Source organism: Lolium rigidum, chromosome 2, assembly GCF_022539505.1.
Source record: "Lolium rigidum isolate FL_2022 chromosome 2, APGP_CSIRO_Lrig_0.1, whole genome shotgun sequence".
Taxonomy (NCBI): domain Eukaryota; kingdom Viridiplantae; phylum Streptophyta; class Magnoliopsida; order Poales; family Poaceae; genus Lolium; species Lolium rigidum.
Window position 1 is genome coordinate 186379844 of NC_061509.1, and position 22830 is coordinate 186402673.

General features: G+C 45.2%; 2 protein-coding genes across 2 annotated transcripts; one reads left to right on the top strand and one right to left on the bottom strand.

Moving 5' to 3' along the window:
* Positions 1–58: 58 nt before the first annotated feature.
* On the bottom strand, positions 59–5443 carry LOC124692721 (protein NBR1 homolog). The gene is made up of 7 exons (XM_047226151.1): positions 5338–5443; positions 2020–3305; positions 1809–1923; positions 1332–1565; positions 1074–1223; positions 383–994; positions 59–297 (listed from the first exon to the last, which is right to left on the bottom strand). The coding sequence occupies exons 1-7, from the start codon at positions 5407–5409 to the stop codon at positions 193–195; spliced, it is 2574 nt and encodes an 857-aa protein (XP_047082107.1). The 5' UTR covers positions 5410–5443; the 3' UTR covers positions 59–192.
* Positions 5444–8297: 2854 nt separating this feature from the next.
* LOC124687837 (ribosomal RNA-processing protein 8-like) lies at positions 8298–16022 on the top strand. Its single transcript, XM_047221574.1, has 9 exons — positions 8298–8586; positions 9671–9732; positions 11830–11881; positions 12234–12348; positions 12454–12548; positions 14012–14118; positions 14201–14315; positions 15517–15561; positions 15671–16022. The coding sequence occupies exons 1-9, from the start codon at positions 8374–8376 to the stop codon at positions 15737–15739; spliced, it is 873 nt and encodes a 290-aa protein (XP_047077530.1). The 5' UTR covers positions 8298–8373; the 3' UTR covers positions 15740–16022.
* Positions 16023–22830: the final 6808 nt, after the last annotated feature.

Below are 22830 nucleotides of genomic sequence, written 5' to 3' on the forward strand. Positions count from 1 at the left end.
TTCAGAGGCGCGCACGCGCACATACTGAACTTAACGGAGTTCACACCGCACACAGGACTCACACCAACAACACGGTTCACCAAAGTTCACAAGCAAACTGCGAGAAATACTGGAGCAGCACCACAGCAGGTACCACCCATCTCGTTATTTAAGCATTGCATAATTAGAAATAGATAATTATGTGCACGGTCTTCACTTGTCCTTCTTCTCCCTGGCGATGAGGTCCATCACAGCCCGCTTGATGCTTCCTCCGTTCTTCTCCAGCAGCTCCTTGTTAGTCTCCCTGTCCTCAAATCCCTGAAAGGTGGTACAAAACTAGGTTCAGGACCTTGCCACAGCTATCACGGTATCAGCAACATCCAGAATAGGGTTTCTATCTTACCATCTCGTTCAGTTCGGCCAGCAGAGGGTCCCATTCATTGACGCCACACAGATCATCCACGGACTGCTCAAGGTTGTACTTGTTCTGCCTCAGTATCTCCTTGTTCAGATCAACCTGCTTGAAGCCCATCTCCTCAAGCTCCTGCAGCAGTTTCTCTTCCCTAAGACTGTCGATGTCAACAGTCTCAGCCGTCACCGCATCCACAGGTGTGGTTGCAGGTACAGGCACGTCCACAGGGATACTTGTAAGCGAACTTGTTGGCACATCAGCTGGTGCGGTCACAGTCCTTGGAGTGAATTCTGGTGCAAGCACATGAAAACTTGGCACAGAAGTAGCAGCACCTGAACTGGATGAGGGAACATCCACGAGGGGGTACAGACGCATTGCTGCAGATGCAGATTCCTTGGGCTCAGTGGCTTCGTTGTATATTAAGGGCTGCAGTAGTTCTACTTCAGCGCTTTTGACACCTTCACGCAAGACGACAGGCTCGATGTTGACAGGCTCGATGTTGACATCAATCAAATTAGTAGCGTCTCCGAGGTTGCTTTCCTGGGGCAGATTCAGGTCTATAGCAGCAGTCCTGTTATCACTGACAAAAGATGGATTTTCCACCTGCAGATGCATTTAGGATTCAGATGACAAGTCTAGATTATACAACCACATAGAGAAAAGGAATGGTAGGGGTACCCACCTGGATATGAACCCAAACTCGCTGACCAAATTTTTTACCAGAAGGTGAAGCCAGTCTCCAGTAAGATATATACCTCCCAGGCCTAGCAGGTGCCACAAAATCAACAGCAACATCCATCTCCTGATCCACCGGAAATCCATTCAATGGAATCTGCACAAGCATACCAAAATCAGAATCGAAGAACTCTCGTGCCACAATTGACAATTAGTCAAACATGCAATTGATACCATTACTTGAAACAATATGTATGGTAGCTACCTCTAGTGGGACAGAGGTCTGCAGTGCAAATTGATCTCCACCAACCCAAATGAGCTGTGTGCCCAAGGGCCACATGATAGACCCATTGTTGTTCATGCGCCAAATCTTAGTAAATGGGCTCGAAGGTGGCATAAGAGTCCCATCCAGTACAGTTACATCCAAGATGAAGCGGCTTTCAAGTTTCTCACGCTTTGACTTCATCGACGCACGTGAATGGGAATGGATCTTCCGGCACTGTAGTAAGGAAAATAATTACTCTTAAATAATTGGTATCAAGAAAGTAGATGCATCTATCGTTATTATTCTACTGGGTAGGTATATTACTCAACCCGGATAGTTGCATAACTGATGAAGTACAAATCAATGCCCAATTGCAACAAGTTAGTCTTCAAGATTGAAGGAACTCCTTTTTGAAGGGGCAGAAGTGCCTCAACTAGTTCAGACCCTTATATATAGACATGACTTCAAGAAACTCACCAAGTTGGGGTCCCGAGATAACTTGTGTGGCAAGATTGGCTTGTCTATCCTGGTGTACTCGATCTCACTGCCCATACGACGGAAGCAGGTATCACACAGGTCATAATCTTCTTTCCTGATGGCAGAGGAAAGATGTCAGAGCAAGAACACCAGAAAACAGCTATTAATAAATTATTGTTCTAATAATGGGTTTGACTAATGAAGATCTTACACGTTAGACTTGTAGCGTGGCCCAACAATTGGTTGAACTCCACAACCATCACACTGAATCCATCTGTGTGAAGGTCGTGACAGGCTATCACTGTTGTTACCAAGATCTCCATACTGACGCCCAGCAGATAGAAGGCGACTAGGGTAAGGAAATCGTGGACAATTTCCCAGGGGTACATGGACAGCTGGTGGGGGGTGGGGGACTTTATGCATTGGAATACGCCATCTAGGATCGCTGGATGGTTTAGCATTAGCTTCAGGCTGCCAAAAGGATCTAGGCTGGGACCATTCATCAGCCCATCTTCGTGACTCGGACCATTTATTTCCACACGCACTGAGAGGTGGACTTGGACGGAAGCTAGGAACAGTGGGAGGGGCGAGAGGTGCAGCGGATGGCATAACAGATTTTCCCTTACTGTGAGCATCACTCACTCCCTTGCAACCAGACGTGTTAACACCTGAATTACTCGTGAACAGCAGCTTATCCAAGGAAGGATATAATGATTCCCGTTGGTCTTGAGAAGGTTCAGGAATGACTTCAACAGGAGCATCAAGTAACACACTCTTAAGGCCTCCTGACTCAGATGATCCAGGGGCCCGTGATTTCAAGGGTCGTGACATTGCATCAACTTTGGGCTGGTCATTAGCTTTGAGATCCACCTGTTCTTGCTGCACACCACTGGAGGAGCCAGATGGACTATGAGCACGCCCAGTAGCTAGGGTACTGTTTGTTGATGCAATCAAGTTCATGAAAGGTTTTATCAGCTCAGCTAACTGTGGTGGTGCTGCATCAAGTGCTTCACGTGACAGCTTTGCAAGGGATTCAGGAATTGGCTCATGGATAGCCTTCATAGATTCCTCAAGAGCTAATTTTAAATGACCTAGGGGATGTTCCCTTCCAGTGGAGCTCAGAGGTTCTGATATAGGCTTTAAAGCTTCATCAATAACAGATTTTATCTGGGCTAATGGATCCTGAGTGTTGGCCCTAATCGGTGCAGGGTTTGGATCCTGCCGGTCGGTCTGAGATGCAGCGGTGTGGCTGTTCTTTAACTGAACACTAATCCTCAGAGGGTTCAGTTTCTGGTGGATGGCTGCATCGTGCAAGTCCTCGTCATCATCCAACATGACAACATCCCCGTCATCATCAGTATAAGTGAGAATGAAGTCAGCATCAGGGCCAAACTTAAAAGCACTTGCAATTTTAGACCGAAGAGCAGATAGATTCAGAGTGAAGTGTGTTCCATTGACATAACCATTGAACCTCTTAAGTGTGTCACCATATTTGACCTGTATAATATAGAAAAAGGCGAAATGAGAACTCTGCGACTGACATAGTTAGATCATACGACACACGAACATACTAACATCAGGACATATAAAGACCTGACATTACAATCTTCCAACCATCTTTGAATAACACAGATCCAAAATGCCATACCAAAATTGTTTATGACCATGTCAAAACAATGGTTCAGGAATTTCCTCCTTTTGATATACTACAATGTTTTAAAAGAATATCACAGGATCAACACTCATATCGCATATGAGTACTACAGATAACAGACATCATGACCATAAGATAACACACAGAACAGGATAACTCCTGAGAGTCCAGTTATGTTGGCAACAGCAAAACCTACGCTGAAGTAGATGAAATATCTATAGCATAATGTTTCTTATTACTGCTGAGGGGGAAATTTGTTAGCATAATTATTTCAAATTCAGTTATTGCACTGATCATATTTTGTTTCTTCTACAATTAGACTACTCATAGTGGGAGTAACTTCACTAGTAACTAAGTGTCCAACTCACCAAATTTGCTTATGTGGCAGTGAGTTAATGAGGAGAGAGGAGGAGAGAGTAACATAGCTTAGTTACTGTAACATCACATTTCCCAAGATACAATGAGTCTACAAGCTCATTAATGAAGACATCTATGATACTATTTTGATGTTACTAACCACTATGAAGGTAGTAACACAGAGTAATAACATGTTCATGTTACTACTCTATATTACTTCCCACTATGACTAGTCTTAGTAAGAGGGGTAATAAGAGCATGAACTACTTCAATAATATCTTCTCTTCTAGATTATAAATGTATAGATCATAATATCTTTCTTCTACGAATCAGGTAAAGAGTGTAATAAGAGCATAGACTAATCAATCACAGTGCAAGTATTATAGATCAAGATAATCAATGTAAAAAGAGGACATCCATCGTAGATGATCAGTAGACACTGAAACTATGCGCCTAATGGATGCAATTGTAGACATCTTAAGAGAGAAATTGCGATATAAATCATAAATTAACTGGAGCAAACAACATAGTTGTATTCAGAGTGCCATTAGGTGACACCGCAACGGAACATAGTGAATTCGAAAGAAGAAAAAATTGTACACTGCATACATTACCCGTGACGCGTGACGGACAAAAGACTGCTGAACTGGCTAGTGGTTAGTTGAACAAAACGATACACAACACCGCATAATCAGGATTGTAATGAAATGATATATACTGACTACAGAGATTATCAGTTGGGACTGTGTTACAATAATAACTGCCACTAGACATCAAATGATACCAATACTGCCAAGGATGATTGATTAGAAGTTGGCAATTTGCTAGATCTGCCGCATGGCTTCATATCCTAGACGAAATTTTAACCCAACAAATGAAGCGATTTCAACTACAAGTCAAACATGTAGTGTAGCTTGTCCAAAAGATTTACTTTGTGCTATGCATATATCGGAAGTTGCCAAATGCAGCGATCCATGATCAAGTAATAACACTGTGTTACTGAATACAGTCAAGTGAATACAGAAACATGATGTAGCAAACAGATTTCAAGGTAAAGCATGGGCTTGTTCCTATTTCATCAGCAAACAGGAGCAACGCCAACGTTATCCAATGATCGGACTGCCCACAATCTCTTATATAAGATCTCAATTGAGGAGCCACAACATATTCCATACTATTCCATTATACTAGTTAGAAAAATAGAAGCCTCAGCTACTCCATGCCGCACAACCTATGGCATCGATCGATCTATCGCTCACATATTCCCCTATGAGATTGCAACAAAAAATGCACAAATCCGTTGGTTGCTCCTATGCAGAAATAGCCACAAAACCTTGGGAGGAAAAATACCCCTCCGATCAGTGACCAAACCCCCAACCTCCAGCCACGTCTAATCAACGACTCAACAAGCCATCACAAACCCCTAACACGCCAATCGAACCCAACTAAAACCACGGCGCCAATCACTCGCGAAATAAACCAACCACGGCGCCGTATCACACGAGAGGGCTGACTGACCTTGACGACGATGTCCCACGGGTCGGGCCCCGACGCGAGGCCGTCGAACGGCGGCGGGTTCAGGCCGGACATCTCGGCGCGGCGGCGGAAACCCTCGGGCGGAGGGGGAGGAGGAAGCGGCGATCGCGCGGGTCAAACCCTAGACGAAGTTAGCGGCCGGAAACCGTGGAGCGCGACGGCGCCGGCGGAGCAAGGGCGGGAGCTGCGTAGCCGTGAGCCGCAGCGGCGGTGGCGGTGGTGGTGGCGTGCGGGGAGTGGCGATGTGCGGTGCGGCCCGGCGGAGTCCCCTTTTATCACGCACGGCCCGCTTCCTTCGGTGCGAAGGCTGGGAGAGGCGCCGTTGGGGAGTTATGGCCCGGGGCCCACGCGGCAGCGACCCAGGCCCGGTACCGCTCCGGCGGGTAGGAGGGGGCTACGTGTAAATTTGTCTTCAGGTTTCTAGTCGGTTTGCGGGAGTGTGGGGGTGTATGTTAGATTTGTGGGGGTATCGAGGGGGGGAATGCATTTAGCGCCTGTCCGTTTCCAGTGTCGCGTCTTGTCGCGTGGGGCCGTGGTGTCAGTGTGTGGATATGGATAAGGGTCTCGGTCGTTGGGTTATTTTAATCCTGCCATCTTCTTTGCCCGCAAGGCGAGCGAACCGAACCCCTGGGGCCTTCTCGATCCGCATCGGGTGGATCCGTTTGTGCCGATGACGGATGGGACCTTATATTACTGTACTTTGGTTGGAGCATTCAACTCTCTGCCGACTGGGAGAGCCAGACGATGGGATGCGCTCTTCTTCTTCTTCTTGGCGTGTAAGTTGAGAGTTGCATTTGATGATCGAGTTAAGGAACTGACCGTGGCGCGCGCGTCGTCAAGGTCTGACCAAGCAGAGCCTACCGCCGGGGCACGATTGCAGTGACGACAAAAAAAAAATTGCACAAAAAGATTAACCATACCATCACTATATTCGACGAAGCATATTTTCCGAGCAGTCTTTTCACACAAAACCCATGTATGTGAATGGTTATTTCTTGTTTGTAGTACTAGTAGTTGAGTGACATGCGATTTAGTGTGTCTAGTTACTCGTTTAAAATGATGCGTATATCACGGTGTGTCGAGAAAGCACTAAAGTTGTCTTTTAGCTTCCCATCTAGACTTTTCAGGTACTTATCATCCACGGCTAATAAGAATATAGACCATACAAACAGCAAATTTCTGACAAATATGTACCTCTATACGTAGCCACAAATTTGTTTTTTTCCTGTAGCTCAAAATACAATCCAATTTCTACCGAAACTTTGCACGAATATTCAGAATACGTGTATGTATTCATGGAATAAATGTGATGATTTTTTGAAATGCAGAAATTCAGTTTTAAAATATTTTAAAAACTGAGAGCACTGGTGCTCATGTGCACCAAATTTGCTTCCAGTAACATGCACCATGTTACTACTCTATGTTACTCCCCACTATGACTAGTCTTACTCGTTTAAATGACACATATATTATGGTGTGTCAAGAAAACACTAAAGTTATCTTTTTAGCTTCCCATTTAGATTTTCGCAGGTACTGATATTCTAAGTGCTACGTTGAGATTTTTTAACTGAGGTGAAAGAATGTTTTGGATCAACATGAAAAGCTCCCCAACTCCATTTTATTTCATAAATGAAAATTAACAGCGTAGCAACAAACCAGCATAAAAAAACGGAAACTCTAGCCATTGGAACATAGGGGGGCGTACCCACGTTATGCCAACAGGGGTCCTAGGACATCCGGTAAAAAATGTTTTCTTTGTTATTTTCATTCATTTGAAGTGGGTGACACCCCTAATTTCAGGTGTCAAAAATGTGTGACTTAGAGAGTGACACCGGGCCAGTTTTGTTCTAGGTCCGCCCTGGTAACATTTTAGGTCTGGAGGTAAAACTACCAAAAGCACTTAACTCCGCACAAGGTCTTCGAAACTACCCCCTCTATCCTGATTTATGGGACTGCACGCATCCATAGATCATCGATTTAACCAACATAATTCAAATTATACAACATACAAGTCAATGCATTAGAAAGTAGAACATATAAACTTTCAAGTGATATATGTTTTGTAGTATATACACTGTATTAAGCTTGTCAAATTTACTATCTATAAATACACGCAGTGCCTATAAATCGGGACGGAGGTAGTGGGCAATTACAAACCATAGGATGCCAAGCCCAAAAGGAAACACAAGTTTTACACTAACTGTCGCCTCTCATCCAAATACCACATGTACCGCCTCCACCTCTTTTGCATGCTCTTTCAAGTAGGCTTGAGCGGCCGGCCGCTTTTAGGGAGTAGATGAGGTGGTTTTCTCGAATGGAACCCATTCGAATGAGGTACATTTCAGTACGGCATCAGGGGTTGGGGGGTTCTTCATTTTTCTAATGGGGGAGGGGGGGGGGGCTTAAATTACTCCACCCGTTTCATGAAAATCCAAGTTTGACGATTAAACACCATGTTGTTAATATTATTGCATATTCTCCATACAACATCAAATGAAGTAACATTGAATTGCAAATATCTTTTGTTGCATAGCCATTTTGAGACAAGCGAAAAGAAGTCAACAACCATCACATTAAAGGCTTCTTTCACCTCGGACCAAAGCAACCTAGATATCAAGCAATTAAAGAACATGTGATTAGCGGATTCTGCTTCTTTACATAGCTCACATTCTAGAGGTTTTGGGATCCCTCTGCGTCTTAAGTTATCTCTGTTCATAATTTATTTTGGATAACAATTAAAGCAAGATTTTTCTAAGGTGAAATAATGCATTTTTTAAGAATCTTCAAATTCTTTTTTATTTTTGGATTTGCCTCAGTAAGTATACTTGGGCTAACTGCACGCATGCATGGGCCGTACTATCTAGGCCCACGAGGTGGCCTGAAAAATTAGGCCGACGAAGCATGTAACGCTGGCCCGCTTTCGTGCAACTCCGCAGCAGAGCATCCGCTCGAAATCCCCCAAAACTCCACAGAGGTCACGCCGCCGCTCCGACCACCGCCGCCGGCATCCCTTCCTCGATGGAACCTCAGCAAGAGTCGACCGCCGCCGGCCGCAAGCGGCGTCGGAGAGGAGGAGCCGGGAAACGCCAGAAGGCTTCCTCTTCCGCACAGCAGGCTCCTCCGCCCGCCTCTCCATCGGATGGGCCTTCCCAACCGGAGAAGCGGCATCGCAAGGCCGGCGAGGCTGCCGCCATACCCAAGGGACGCAAGCCTACGAGCCTCCTCGAAAAGGTAATGCCCTCATAAGGATAGAGTTCATAGAGCTTAGTGGGTACGATGACGAGCGTGGGTAGCGGGGTCTTCATTTTGTTTGCGAATTGGTGTCACCTCTAATTGACTTTTGAGTTGTTGTTTGTTTCACTAGAATCCCAGACAATCAATAAACTAAAACATATAGAATTCCCGTGCACGCAAACAATTGCACACGATTATGATAAATTTGTTTGGGGGATTATTATGATTATGCTGTGCAAAAATATATAAGTAGACTAGCATTACAAACTGAGTATGATATTTTCTCTTAACGTATAGAAATCTTGATATTTGTTCGCGTAGAAACATATTTTAACATGTTCTCCACTTCTAGTACCGTGAAACATAAAGGAACTTCTTGGAACGAAGATGTACTTAAACCCAGCAAAGGGAGGTGTGAGGTCATATTTTGGTAGGGGACTAACAGGTGTATGATCTTCTGTTGATAAATGATAATGTCAACGCCTAAGCTAGAGATCATGATATACTTGAATAGTTGGCTGAATTTAATACATAGCTCCAGCACACAAAATTTGCATTTTCCTTCCCAAATTCGCTGGATTTGCAGAACATCATTAACAGTAGCAAGTGAGGTGTGTCAAGTGATGTGAGGATGGAGGCCGTTGCTGCAACAACTCCAGGGATAATGAAGCTGGTGATGAATTGTGATGTACTTTAGGACTAGATTTTGATGATCTTCCATGGGCCGAGATTCAAAAGCAATGTCACTTAGGCCATGTGCTCAAACTTTGACTGTGTGTTTGTAGATATCTGTTTCCTTTCTTAGTCAATTCATCACATCGAAGTACTTATTTATCCACTTAAACCTGCACTGATCTGGGTTAAGCTCTGGTAGCCATAGGGCCTGGTTTTTGTTTTGCTGTAGCGGACATCTGTGATTTCTAGTAATGGAATTGGAAATCGATGGCTACCCTTTTCTCAAAAGAAAAAAGAGAGAAGAGATTGATATCTATATGATTGTGTTGGTTATGCCTCATATTTCTTTCTCTAACTTTTCATGAGTTAATTTGATGATTTTTTTGTTGCTGATGTCCAATTGTAGATGCGCGCAAGGTTAGCTGGAGGTCATTTCAGAATGTTAAACGAGAAACTTTACACTTGCAGGTTCACATTCTTTCCACCGAACACTTTATTTTTGTTTAAGAGATGTGTTGGTACTTGGCAGGCCTGGACTCTTTACTTGACTGCCTAGGATAGTACTTCAATTTATATTTTGAAGTATATGGTATTCTGAGTTGCAGCCAACTAGATTTGAATTTGTACAAATATTTACCTTAAGAGCAACTCTAGCAGAACTGAAAAAGCTGGTACTGAAGATTCAATTATCAGTGTACTGAAAACATGGTTTTAAAGGCGTCCTAAGGCGAGGGGGGGGGGGCGCTCTGACGCCTAGGCGCCTAAGGCGGGCGTTTTCCTAACGCGGAGGGGGAGCGCCTGGACGCTGAGGCGACGCCTTTGAAACCATGACTGAAAAACATTTTACAGTATATGGAGCCTGCAGCTTTTTCAGATACTGTAAAAACTGCATATTGTACAACCATTTCTCCTCTATTTCTCATATGAATATTTGCTGAGATGAATATGCATATAAACTCGATTCCGATTCTAATTTGGCATCATATAACTCAACTTTTCATGTTTCAACATGACACAATACAACAATAGTTCAAATCCGCAATTTCAAATTTTAGAAAGTCAAATTCAAACATAAAATACAGTCTGAATGCAACAACTGATCAAATTACATATGAATAGACATGAACAAACACTACCAAACTATCTCCCAAATAATTTTCACTGATGCTTCGCGAAGATGATCATGCTAAGCCTGGTCTTCAATCTGCCAGTGCACCTCGAGAAAGGTTTTGATCTTGTCCGGGTTCCTGCGTGGTCTCTCAGGTGTGCCAACATTGTCATACTTGAAGTCAAGTTTTGGCCCCTCTCGTTCTCTATGATCATGTTGTTGAGGATCGCACAAGCTGTCATGATGTTGCCCAGGGTCTTCTTATTCGAAAAATGAGCAAGATCTTGGACAATGTCAAACTGAGCTTGCAACACACCAAAATCTCGTTCAATGTCTTTCCGGCAAGCTTCTTGAGCCGAGACAAACTGATATTTCTTCTTACCTTGAGGGTTTTGATTTGTTTTGTAATGTTGACCACGAAGGATAGATGCCATCAGCTAGATACCAGCCCATATAATAGGCATTGCCATTGACAGTTTAGTTGCAAGCCGGAGCATCACCATTTGCCAGCCTAGCAAAAAGAGATGTCTTCAGGACATTGATGTCAGTGTGATTGTCAGGTAACCAGAACCACCAGTCCTTGGAGGCAACAGTTTCAAGTATGATTGTTTGATCACAGACATGTCCGGTGTATTACCCATGCCATGTCGTTGGGTAGTTCTTCCATCTCCAGTGTATACGGTCAGCCGGTCAATGCTCCCAAGCATCCCTGGCCACCCTCCTGCTTTAGCCACTGCCAGCAGCCTTGTCGTGTCTTTGGCATTGGGTGCCCTCAGGTACTCAGTTCCTAAGACCTTGATCACAATCTATGCAAACTTACTCACAGAATTAGGGTTCTATCTTCCCCCATGCGAAGGCACTCATCCGTGTAATCAGCTGGAATACCCTATGCGATCACTCAGGTCCTAAGATCTCAATCACAGTGTCTGCAAACTTCCTCAGTTGTGTCTTCCCAAACAGGATATGCAGGCGATGCGCGTATCGGAGGCGTATCGGACTTATCGGAGTATCAGGGACGTTTTGTACGCAGACACGGCAGACTTTGCCATATCGGTGCTTCGTAGTTTACGGTATCTGCTAGACTGCTTTTTGCCCCTCGTGCTGTTAAATAGCATTTTTTTTACAGTATGCCCCCCATATCAGTATCTGCTAGAGTTGCTCTAACACACAGTTCTTCACACATTGGTAGTGTTAATAAATTATTTCCTCTGTCCCAAATTAATTGACTCGGGTTTGTCCAGATACACATGTATTAAACTGAGTCATTTAATTTGGGATGGAGGGAGCAATAATCTTTCATGTGAAGTGATAGCCTGAAAAAAGTGGGATTGCTCTATCAATAACCAAGCGTTGTATGTGCCTTTACTCTTGGAGGTGGAATACTTGAACCCCCAGCTCCCCATAGAAACATTGACATATCATGATTTACACTTCTCATATGTGCTTATCTTTTTCAGTGGACAGGATGCGTTTGACTACTTTAAGAGCGAGCCCAAGCTTTTTGATGTGGTATGTTATGTTTTTCCCTTCTATTATATTAATTATTTTCATTTGTTAGAATATATGTTTCACATTGCTTGTTCACAACAAATTTAGCATCTGGGCGGGATGTGGTGTTGCATACGATAATATGTGACATCACAAACACATAAATTCAGTACTCACTGTTTGTTTCTCTTGTGCTTCCATCTTTCTATTTTTGAGTATTGCTATTCCATCTGGAAAAAAAAATCCCCTTTTAGTGATCGATATGCTGAAAGCTTGCTGAATAGCTGAGATCAGGGCAATAATTGACCCCTGGGATGCAACTCCATATTATTCACCTGATACGTGGTTGAAATTTCACTCTGCTCTCTTTCAGTATCATGCAGGATATCAAGAGCAGATGTCACAATGGCCAGAGAAGCCAGTCAATGTAATAATCAATTGGTTGAAGAGTCATAATAAATCATGGACAGTTGCTGATTTTGGATGTGGTAACTATGCTAAGAAGTTACTTTTTTGAATCTTGCACCTTCTTTCAGTTTATCTCTTGTTATTTCCTTGCACAAGCATAATAGTACCATTTACATTGTACTCAGGCAATGCAGCAGTTGCTAAAAACGTGAAGAACAAGGTCTTCTCCATTGATCTTGTTTCAGACGACCCTTCGGTGATATCTTGTGATATGGCTCATGTAAGCACTAATCACATGTATTTTTGTGGTCTTTCTATGGTTTATGAACTTTCATTTTAGCTTCAGACACACTTCTGCAGTTATTCTCTATTAGTTCCTCGTCACCCTTGTTTTGGTCTTCGTCATGACTATTGATAAGGTTGCGAATCACACTGAGATATTGCAGAATGACCTAAGTATAAAACAACGAGCACTGACAATATTCCTCTGCAACACCTAGGCAGGCATTATTGGTTATATTAGTTCCGTAGCTACTTGCAGTTGCATATTTTATCTGCTACGGTTTCTTGTTATTACATGATAAAATTCTCATGTAGCGATCTCCGAACTTCTCGAAATCTTCTTTCCCTGCCTGGCTAATATAGTACTGAAAATTCCCCCTCCCCTTCCCTCCATCTGGTGGCCTTGGTAGCTGTATTTTTTGCGGGGAAGTCTTGGTAGCCGTTCACCACAGAAGGAGGCACTCTTTTAGCTTGCCCTCTCACTTCTCTCCTATGGTACAATGGTGGTTTTTGTGAGCTTCTCCTTGTTTGTTGGCAAGATGCTGGCTGCGCTTAAGTCGATTCCTTGAAGTGAGGTGTGCCACGTCTGAGATTGCTCTATTTGGAGAGTATCTGTGCCTAAATAAAATGTTTTACTCCAGTTATTTTCCCTTTTGTTCTACTGTTGGTTTGCGTCTTGTCTCTGTCGCTTGGTCTTCTGCTAGTAAATAAATACTGGATCAATACTCCAAGTCTCCACGGTCAAGTAAAGTTGATGAGATGGCTTGCTGCTCGGCGAAATGGAGTGCTCAATCTTTGCGGGTTATTTCTGTGGAGCACCTTTTCCAGTTCTTGGTGATGCAATCTATGATCTATCTCACAACTGCAAGCTGCCAGCTCATGCTACATAAGTATATGTGTGGAACGATCCTCCATTATTTTGATCTTTACACTCCACAAGTCGTAATCAGCATGTGGGACTGACAATCGAATGCGTTTTCCCTGCTTTTTAAAAAAGTGTTCACATTATAGATCTTTCAGCACTGAAATTTTCTGATGTTAATATGGTATTCTTGTTTTGGAAACAGAAGCTGTCATCACCCATATTCAATTCAATACCTAGGTGCATGGGTTAAATCTAAAGTTGGAATCAATGCAGTTGATACTGGGAGCTGTATTAGTTGACAAAAATAGGTTACTGAACTCTTTAGTATTTCACGGTAACATCCTTTAGGAAGTATTAACTAACTTGTAGGAAATTGAAGTGGTAGGTAATCCCAGTAGTCAGATGTACAATTCACTCTGGTGGTTTCATCTATTATTCTCCTGTGACATTCTTTTTTTAACAATCCTATGCAGTGCTTTTGAAAGAAAAAAATAGACCTCAGTTTGTTTCGAACCAAGCATATAGGATAAACATGACTATGTCTCTTTTGGTACCCAACTTGCTCTTTAACTAAATGTCTAGTTATTTATCTACAGACCCCTTTGGAGCCTTCCTCTGTGGATGTTGCAATATTTTGTCTGTCTTTGATGGGAACCAACTTTCCGAGTTACCTACAGGAAGCGAATAGAGTCCTCAAGCCAAGGTTTGCTTAATGATTAGTGGCTACACTTTAGTTCAAGTGATGTTTGGCTTGCCTTTTAGTATTCACACAGTTGTATATGCAGTGGTTGGCTTCTTATTGCGGAAGTGAGGAGTAGGCTAGACCCAAACACCGGAGGTGCTGATCCTGATAAGTTTGCTGAAGCCATCAGCCAGCTTGGTTTTTCCCTTGTTTCAAAGGTTTGTATTTACCATCCTCGAAGATTTCCTCTGCGGTTCTCAACTCCTGGAGCTTATATGTGAAAAAAGATCACATGTTCTGTTTATTAGTCCATGAAAAAACAATTTAAACCATGAATTTCTTATGTTTGTGGATTTTGGGTTGAAAAGTAACTTCATATAAAAAAGATAAAATTGCTGTGCATACCCTGTTTGTGTTATGCAACACTTGTTGAAATCTGCAAACTGGTTTCTGCCGGTGCAATTAATTCTTCTAATTTATAAAATTTATACGCTGCTATTTTTTTTAATCATTATAGAGTATTTCCCTTGCACATGTTGCTTCACATCATAGGGACTAACCTTTTTTCTTATCACCTGAAATACCTGGAACTAAAGATCATTTCAAAGGCTTGTATCCTTGAAAATTGAATTGTCATATCCTCATAGTAAAGTCTGGCTTTTTTAGACAAATTATATTTGGAGTGGAAATTATGTTTAGTGCATTCACTAATAATAGACCATGGGAGCCTACCACTGCGTCAAACATTGTTTGCATCCTTGGAATGTGCTTCAGGAAGTATGGTAGACGCTAGGGTTCTACCAGGTCTAGGGCGGAGGTTGTATGGGTGGAAGGGAGGGAGGCGAGGTTGGAGGCGCGGACGTCGGCGACTCGGCGCCGTGGCTGCACGTGAGGAGGAAGGCGGCGGTGCGCTGGAGGCGGCGGCTAGGGTTTAGGGATCCCGTCAGGAGACGGCAACAAATATGTTTATTGCTCGTCATAAAACGAAGGGGTACATGTGTTTATATAATAGGCTAGGTACTTGAAACCCTAGATAACTTGGGCTAAGCCCTTAATTCGGTCCACTATTGGGCCTCTTCCGGAGTCCGACCATAACAAAGTAATCTATTTCTTTGTGCCCACTAAAGAGTGTGGGTGTACTAGGTGTAGTATGAAATTATGGCCTCGAAATTGTGCGCATTGACGCATATCTTATTATTTTTTATGTTCCATGTTATAAAGTCCACATGACGGATTTCCGTTTTGTTTGGAGTTCGGAGCCTTGCAATGTATAATGCGTTCATAGCTTTGGACATACTTTTTTTTTTTTTGAAATGATAGCTTTGGACATACTGGTGTAGTGATGTACATATACAGTTTGTTTTGTATTTAGAAAATGATACGGGGTGCTTCTAATTGATAATTGGTTCCTTTCTGCAGGATATGAACAACAAAATGTTCGTCCTGTTTTATTTCAAGAAAAAGGTTGGTTACTTCGTTTCCTATCCTGCTCTACCCGTGACAATTGACAATTGCATCATTGACATAGTTGAAATGGTAACACCATATTCTGTGGCTTGACTTGACTCGGCAGGAAAAGAGCAAGGTGGTGGAAAACATTGATTGGCCCCAGTTGAAACCTTGCTTATACAAACGGCGATGATCTCATGTCCTCCAACAGCTATAGTCGCACTAGACCTCTTCCAAAGTCTGTATTAGCCTTCTGTATGTCGGGCGTTTTGGCTCCTATTTCTTTTACCTTTCTGCAGCTGTATGTTTTTCTTTTGCGTATAAGACCTCACCGGACAGGACCTAGTGGCTTGCGCTAGGCGCTGTGAACCAGGCAGTGTAAAGGTTAATACAGTTCACAATCTCCCTGTCTTTCCCAGGCCATGTAAGCTCAAGATCTGCTTGTGAAATTTCTGAGCTATTATTATGTATGCTAATTTCTCCCGGATCAAAGTGAGGCCATCCTTGTAGCTAGACTAGCTATGCTACTGGATTTCTCCTGCCTTTTTTGACTCCAATGACTGCGATTAGTGGGCGCTTATAGTGAGTGACAGTTGCTGCCACATCTGGATTGCGGTTGCGACCGATTTGGCTGGATGCCTGCCTGCCACTTTCTGGTAGAAAATTGCTGCCTTTTTGGTGGGTCGAATTCGTCTCTACTTTCCTCACATGTGGCTGAGCTTGTCATGACCGGTTCATAGCTTGTATAGCGGACGATCATGGAGGTCTGTGGACTTCGATCAGTCTACTGACCATGCTTGAGAAGTAAGCAAAATACTGGTTTTTGCCCCCACTGTCCTGATTGGTACCGAGTTGAAATTTCGCGCAAACATGCTTTCCGTCTTGTATAAAACCACCAGTGAAAGCACACGGAGTAGTTTTATGAGTAAAAGATGAAGCAGGATATTTGTAGAAACTCTGGGAGATTGTTGAATCAAAGGAGTGGTGCATCAAAATCTCCAAGGGTTGCTTTTCTATGCTTTTTTCCCCCCCAGGGAAAATAGCATTGCTTTTCTATGCTTATCAAGTTCAGCAGAAATTTTGATATCCACATTCGTAGTCTACACAAGTAACTCTTACTGCGATTTTCCTATGTTCTTTTATATCTGCTCCGCGCTTGCATTTCTATCAAATTTATATATTTCTTTTTCCGGTATTTCCATTCACGCGATCCGATCCAAACGACCCTTAGATGCTTGAATGATATTGTGAATCCTTACGAAAACGGTACTCCGGTTTGACTTTGATTTGTTTATCATCCGATTGGCAGTGCCAGAGTAGACACTTCTGCCTGTGTACATAAGGAAGCACGAAAGAATAATTATATAACATAATAAATAAAGTAACGCGACCCCACGGGTGACGCCCTAGCTCCAAGATCCACGTATAGCTACTTAATCATTTTCTTGTACTACTGTACTGTGGCGATTTACACAAAAATAACCCAAAAGTGGAAAAAAAGCACAGACTGACCCTCCGGCGAAACTATTTCACCAATCTAACCTTTTTGTGTGGCGCCTCTCCCACGGGCGCCACACGTGCCCATGTGGCTCCCCTCCTGCCGGCGCCACACACCCAGCCGACGTGGCCCCCTCGCCGCCGAGCCGGTGCGTCCGTCCGGACGTGGCAGCATGTGTGGCGCCCCTCCCAACGGCGCCACACATGCACTTGGAATCCCCCAAAACATACTGTGGGACAATTCCTCTGGGACTTAGCCGTTTTGCGAGGCTCGATGTGTGGCGCCGATGCCACGGGCGCCACACATAGAGGCTCGCGAAAACGGCTAAGGACTTATCGTCCGGAGCCCCTGGATGTTTTCGACCCAATGGTTCATATAAGTTGGCATGTGTGGCGCCGATGCCACGGGCGCCACACTAGCACTTGTGGCGCCGGTGGGAAGGGCGCCACACATGGACTTGTGTTGAAAACATGAAAAATCCTACCAAACTCCAACGAGTTACGAGTACAACATTGGACACAACAAGTAGCAATTTCATGACATACACATATAACACTTCATAGGTCACATTGTAGCACGTAGATTCAAACAACAAGTAGCATTACAGACCATGGTTCGAAATGACATAGGGTTCACAAATCGATACTTATGAATATAGAGTTCACAACAACACGTAGCACATCCTAGTAGCGTCCTCGACGTGCCGTCCTCGTGGGCTGCTTTCGGACGGCCATCCTCTTCGTCCGCTGCCTTGGCTGCTCCTGCTGCTGCTGCTCCTGCTGCTGCTCCTGCTCCTCCTCCTCCTCCTCCTCGTCTGAAGAGAACGGCTCGTCGTTCCTCATCCTCGACATAGCTGATCTCCGCGGCGGCCCGTCATCCTCCTCAGTGACAACCTTCTTTCCTCGGTTGACATAATCTTCCGGAGTGTACCGGTTTGGAGCCTTGCCCCTTGGCTTCAACCGGTAAGCTGACCGTTGCTTGGAGGTACGCTTCGGAAGTACGCCTTGACTCGGAATTAGGTCGTCCTCGGGAGGAATCTTCACAAACATGAACACATGAGATTACAAAAGTTGAAATTAGTAAGAACATGTTTCACGAGCAACAAAATAGTCCATACATGTTCTTCGAAGAGGAGGATGTAGGGATTTCGCCTTCACGGCAACCTAGCAAGTTCGCTAACCGCCGCATCTTTCGTGCGGTGTTCGCGTCATGGAACTCATGGTTACAAAGCCACCGGAACATAATAGTGTACATTCAAAGTTGGTGATCATACCTTAATGAAATTCCGCAACGGTCCGACAGAGCTTTTCATCTCTCGTGGCTCGCTCCCACATAGTCTCGCACTCCTCGGCGGTTTTTTGGATCTCCTCCCGCCGTGACAAACATAGCATACACAATTTAAGCGAGCACATGGCAATCTAGATGATGTACTAGTTAGTGAGAGAATCCATTACCACGAAGTTCAGCTCGGAAGCAATAGAAGTCGATCTCCCTCTGCGAGCAAAAGTGTCGTGCCGGCTTTGCCCAACCTCATCGAACCGGATGGGGTCGTCCAAGATCTCTTCACGATACGCGCGCTTCACTAACTCGATACGCATGTTCCGATGGAACCACTCGAGGTAGTTGTTGAAAGCGGTGAAGTCGTGAGGCACAATCCGCTCGGGGCCAGCATTCCGTGCCGCTTCCAAGCGATGTTGGAACGCTGCGATGTGGCCGCTATGATGGACTGGCCAATTTGTGATCTTCCTCTCGCCGCTGCCTATCAAGCCTGCAAGAATCAACAAGTTAGTTTGTACCTCTTCTATCAAGAATCTTCCATCGCATGATTCCGAAGTTTACCTATGAAGCGCCTTGTCCGTGTCTTGCCACATTGGTGGGCACTCCGATACAGCCCAAACCTGTCTCATCACTCTTTGCGGCTGGTGGTGTTCAACAAGCCACATGCATATGAGTGGGCAGCGCATACGCCGAACCGCGCCTCCTCCGTGCACTTGGGGTTCGAGTCAGCCATCCCCGCGCCAATATGGTAGTAGCTACCATATGGCTCCCATTCCACCTGCAGCATACAATTATTTAGAACATGCCAGGTAGAATCAATCAAAACTAGGATTGCAACTCCGCGGTGATCGGTTACTCTGCTCAGCGGTAAGAGTGTCCAACTCCGCGAGTGTACTCGCCCGTACATGACCATTGGATCGCTCGTCATCTCCGAGACATTGTCCCAAAGGTATGCCCAAGTGGGCTCCCGATCAGGAAAGTGAGGGAAATGAGGCCATGGCGTCTCGTTGAGTACCATGGGACGCCCAACTGATAGGCGGTCCCAGCTCCATACGGAAAGTAGGAGCATGCATCCACCAATACCGCCGCTCCCGGTCTTGCTCCCGATCCTGCGACAAGCTTCGTCCAACTGCGTACATAAGATATTTGGTTACTACTTTGTGTAGCGCACTACTATAGGAAAATAGTACATAGAACAAATCATCACCTGCCGGTAGAGGTAGGCAAGTGCCGCTGTTCCCCAACTCCACCGGTCGTCCAACACCGTAAGCGCCTTCGACCAACACCAATGGGCCAGCTTACCCCCACCGTCGGAAAGAGAGTCCCGGAAATCATGTACCATAAGTACACGCGGGCGTACGTCCTCCGAGTGTCCTCGTCGGCCTCTATCGGGCATTCTCCAAAGTTAGTCCTGATCCATTCGAAAGACGCGCCGGCGGGAACTCTCGGCTTTGGATTTGTCGGCGCCGGAGGAGCCCCGCCAATAAGCCCCTCCATCTCGCCGGCGCCACCCATCGAAGTCTGTGTTCATACACGGTGGCTCGCCTTGAATAGGTAGTGCAAGGATCATGGAAACATCCCGGAGAGTAGGGGCCATCTCGCCGGCCCTCAAGTGGAAGGTGTGAGTCTCCGGCCTCCACCGGTCGACAAGGGCGGTGAGTGCCGAGGGGTTCATGTGTGGCCCCCACGGCTTACAAGGGATATGAACGGCATAAGACCGGTAGGCCGGATGAACTCCGTGTACCTCTCGTCATAAGGTATATTCGATGTGCCATGGTAACGAATCTTCAAAGGGTGAAGATCCGTTTCCTCTCCGTCATATGAACAGCCCGGTGCTCCCTGTCGTACTCTTCATCCGTAAGCCACACCATCCTACATGTTTACACAACCATGTTATGAGTCATTCCACTAACAAAAATGAGCAACACATACATGAGAATATCCAAATACACGAGAGTTCATATCCAAATACATCACACATATGAATTTCGTAAGACATACCATTCCTAGGCACATAATAGACATATGTAAGACAATAGAATGCATTTGCTAAGCTCCAATTTTGTCTTTCACCACATACATACATAAGGTTCCATACACACATACATTCATATCTAGGGATAGAACACCATATGAGTTATTCCTACAAATACACATTCATGAAATTTGATGCCTAGGGTTCCTCCACAAATCTAGGATACATACATTCAACACTTACATACCCATTTCAACACATACATAGCCATTTCAAACATCTTTGGATACAATGCATACAATCTAACAAAATTTAACATCTATGGTTCAAACACATGCATACAATCTATGGTTTCAACAAATCTATGGTTCAAATCTATGGTTCAACACACATGCATACAAATCTATGGTTCAAACACAACCAACATTTCCAATCTAGGATGAATCGAAGGGGAACGAATTAAACCGGAGCAAATCTTGGATGAATCGAAGGGGAACGAAGGGGAATACCTTGAGGATTGTATGGGGATGGATTTGGCCGGCCAGATCTGTCCAATCCGTGGAGGATTTGGTGGGGGCCGGCGGAGAGGCGGCCGGCGGCGGCGGTTGGAGGTGAGAAAGAGAGGAGAGAAAGAAGAGAAAGAGAGGGTCGGGCTGGGCGCGGGCGCGGGCGCCACACTTAAGTGGATGTGTGGCGCCCGTGGCATCGGCGCCACACATGCTAGTGTGGCGCCCGTGGCATCGGCGCCACACATCGAGCCTCGCAAAACGGCTAAGTCCCGCAGGAATTGTCCCACGGTATGTTTTGGGGGATTCCAAGTGCATGTGTGGCGCCGCCGGGAGGGGCGCCACACATGCTGCCACGTCGGACGGGCGCACCGGCTCGGCGTCGATGGGGCCACGTCGGTCGGGTGTGTGGCGCCGGCGGGAGGGAGCCACATGAGCACGTGTGGCGCCCGTGGGAGAGGCGCCACACAAAAGGGTTAGATTGGTGAAATAATTTCGCCGGAGGGTCAGTCTGTGCTTTTCTTCCACTTTTGGGTTATTTTTGTGTAAATCGCCCTGTACCGTATGTATTCTTCTGCGAGAGATTACTTAATTAATTCGATCTGCACAGTGGTTAACCAGCCCTGCTGATGGAGGACTGCGTCAGATGATCTGACAGGTGCCCCAACCGAGAGAGAGCGTGTGTCCTGGGCCGTAAAAAAGAAATGGTAGACTTCACCGAATACGTATTTGTTTGAAACATAGTTTACACAGTGACAGAGAAGCTCCCACGCTGCTTCCTGCGACCTTCTCACTCAACTCAAAGTGCCCACCAGCTACATCTATCCATCCATCGCAATCGCCCATGGCCTCACGCTCACTCCCAAATCAAAGAACCGAACCAAAACGGGTTTAGCGTGCGCCGTGTTTAGGAGGCCGCGCATCGCCACACGCTGACGACGCAATCATGATCATCATGATTAGTGAAGTTTCATTCTAGCTGACGACGCAACGTGTCGAGCTTCCTTGGCCATCTGGCCCTACCTGTCCTACACTGCTCTGATGATTCGGTCTACGTGTAACTCCAATTAGCTTCTGATTATAAACCTTCCTTGGCTCCACGCCCCTTCCCTCTAAGATGATGCCAAGGGATAATAATTGAGTATCCCGGCCGCAATGATCAAAGGTTGATCATTAGACAACAAGCTAGCTACGCACTGCTAATTCGTCTGACTCGATCCATGCCGCGTTTTGGACTTTCCTGGGGCACATCTTTCGTTTTCCAACACCCCTCGGCTAACTTTCACCTAACCAACATTTCCGACCTCGTCTTCCTTGTGTATATTTTTTTTCATTAAAAATGTGTACTCAAAAGTCTCATACATGTGTCCTAGTTAAGGGCTACTAGGTTAGTCTCATGGTACATTTTAATAGCACTAGATGTGTTGAGAAAAGCGGTGGCTTAAGCATGGTGATCACTAGCGTTTAGTCCACGCCTAGGTTCGACCCTATCCGTGCATAGAGACTTTGCCCACTTTGAGATTCTAAGTCTTCAGCATTTGAATATGGCACCTGAGACGTCTAGTAAAACCGGTCTAGGGTTCCACACCTCTCGCCGGCGACATCGCTGGTTCGCTCCGCCTCCGGTGGCCTTCGGGCCATGGAGGTGTGGCGGACCACGGCCACTCGACGGCGAGATGGGTTTCGTTCTTTGTTTAGCTTGTTTTTAAGTGTCTTTTATCGAGATGGTGCGATGGTGGCTACATCCGAAACTCGGAATAAGGTCCTCTCCACCCCTGCCATCCTCGCGACGAACAAGTAACACATCCCACCCCGTACCGACGAAGGGTTAGGTGGGGGAGTCATCATCTCGATTGATTTGTAGACTCGGACCAAGGTGGAGGTCAGAGCGATAACTCTGGAATCAACGTGGTGTTGTAGAGTGTCCGCTTTAATCTCTTGGGTGGCGGAGCTGTTGGCCGGATTGGTACATAATTTCGATGCCTTGTGTGTGAGAGAGTTGTGGGGTTTCCGTAGGGTGTCACTCC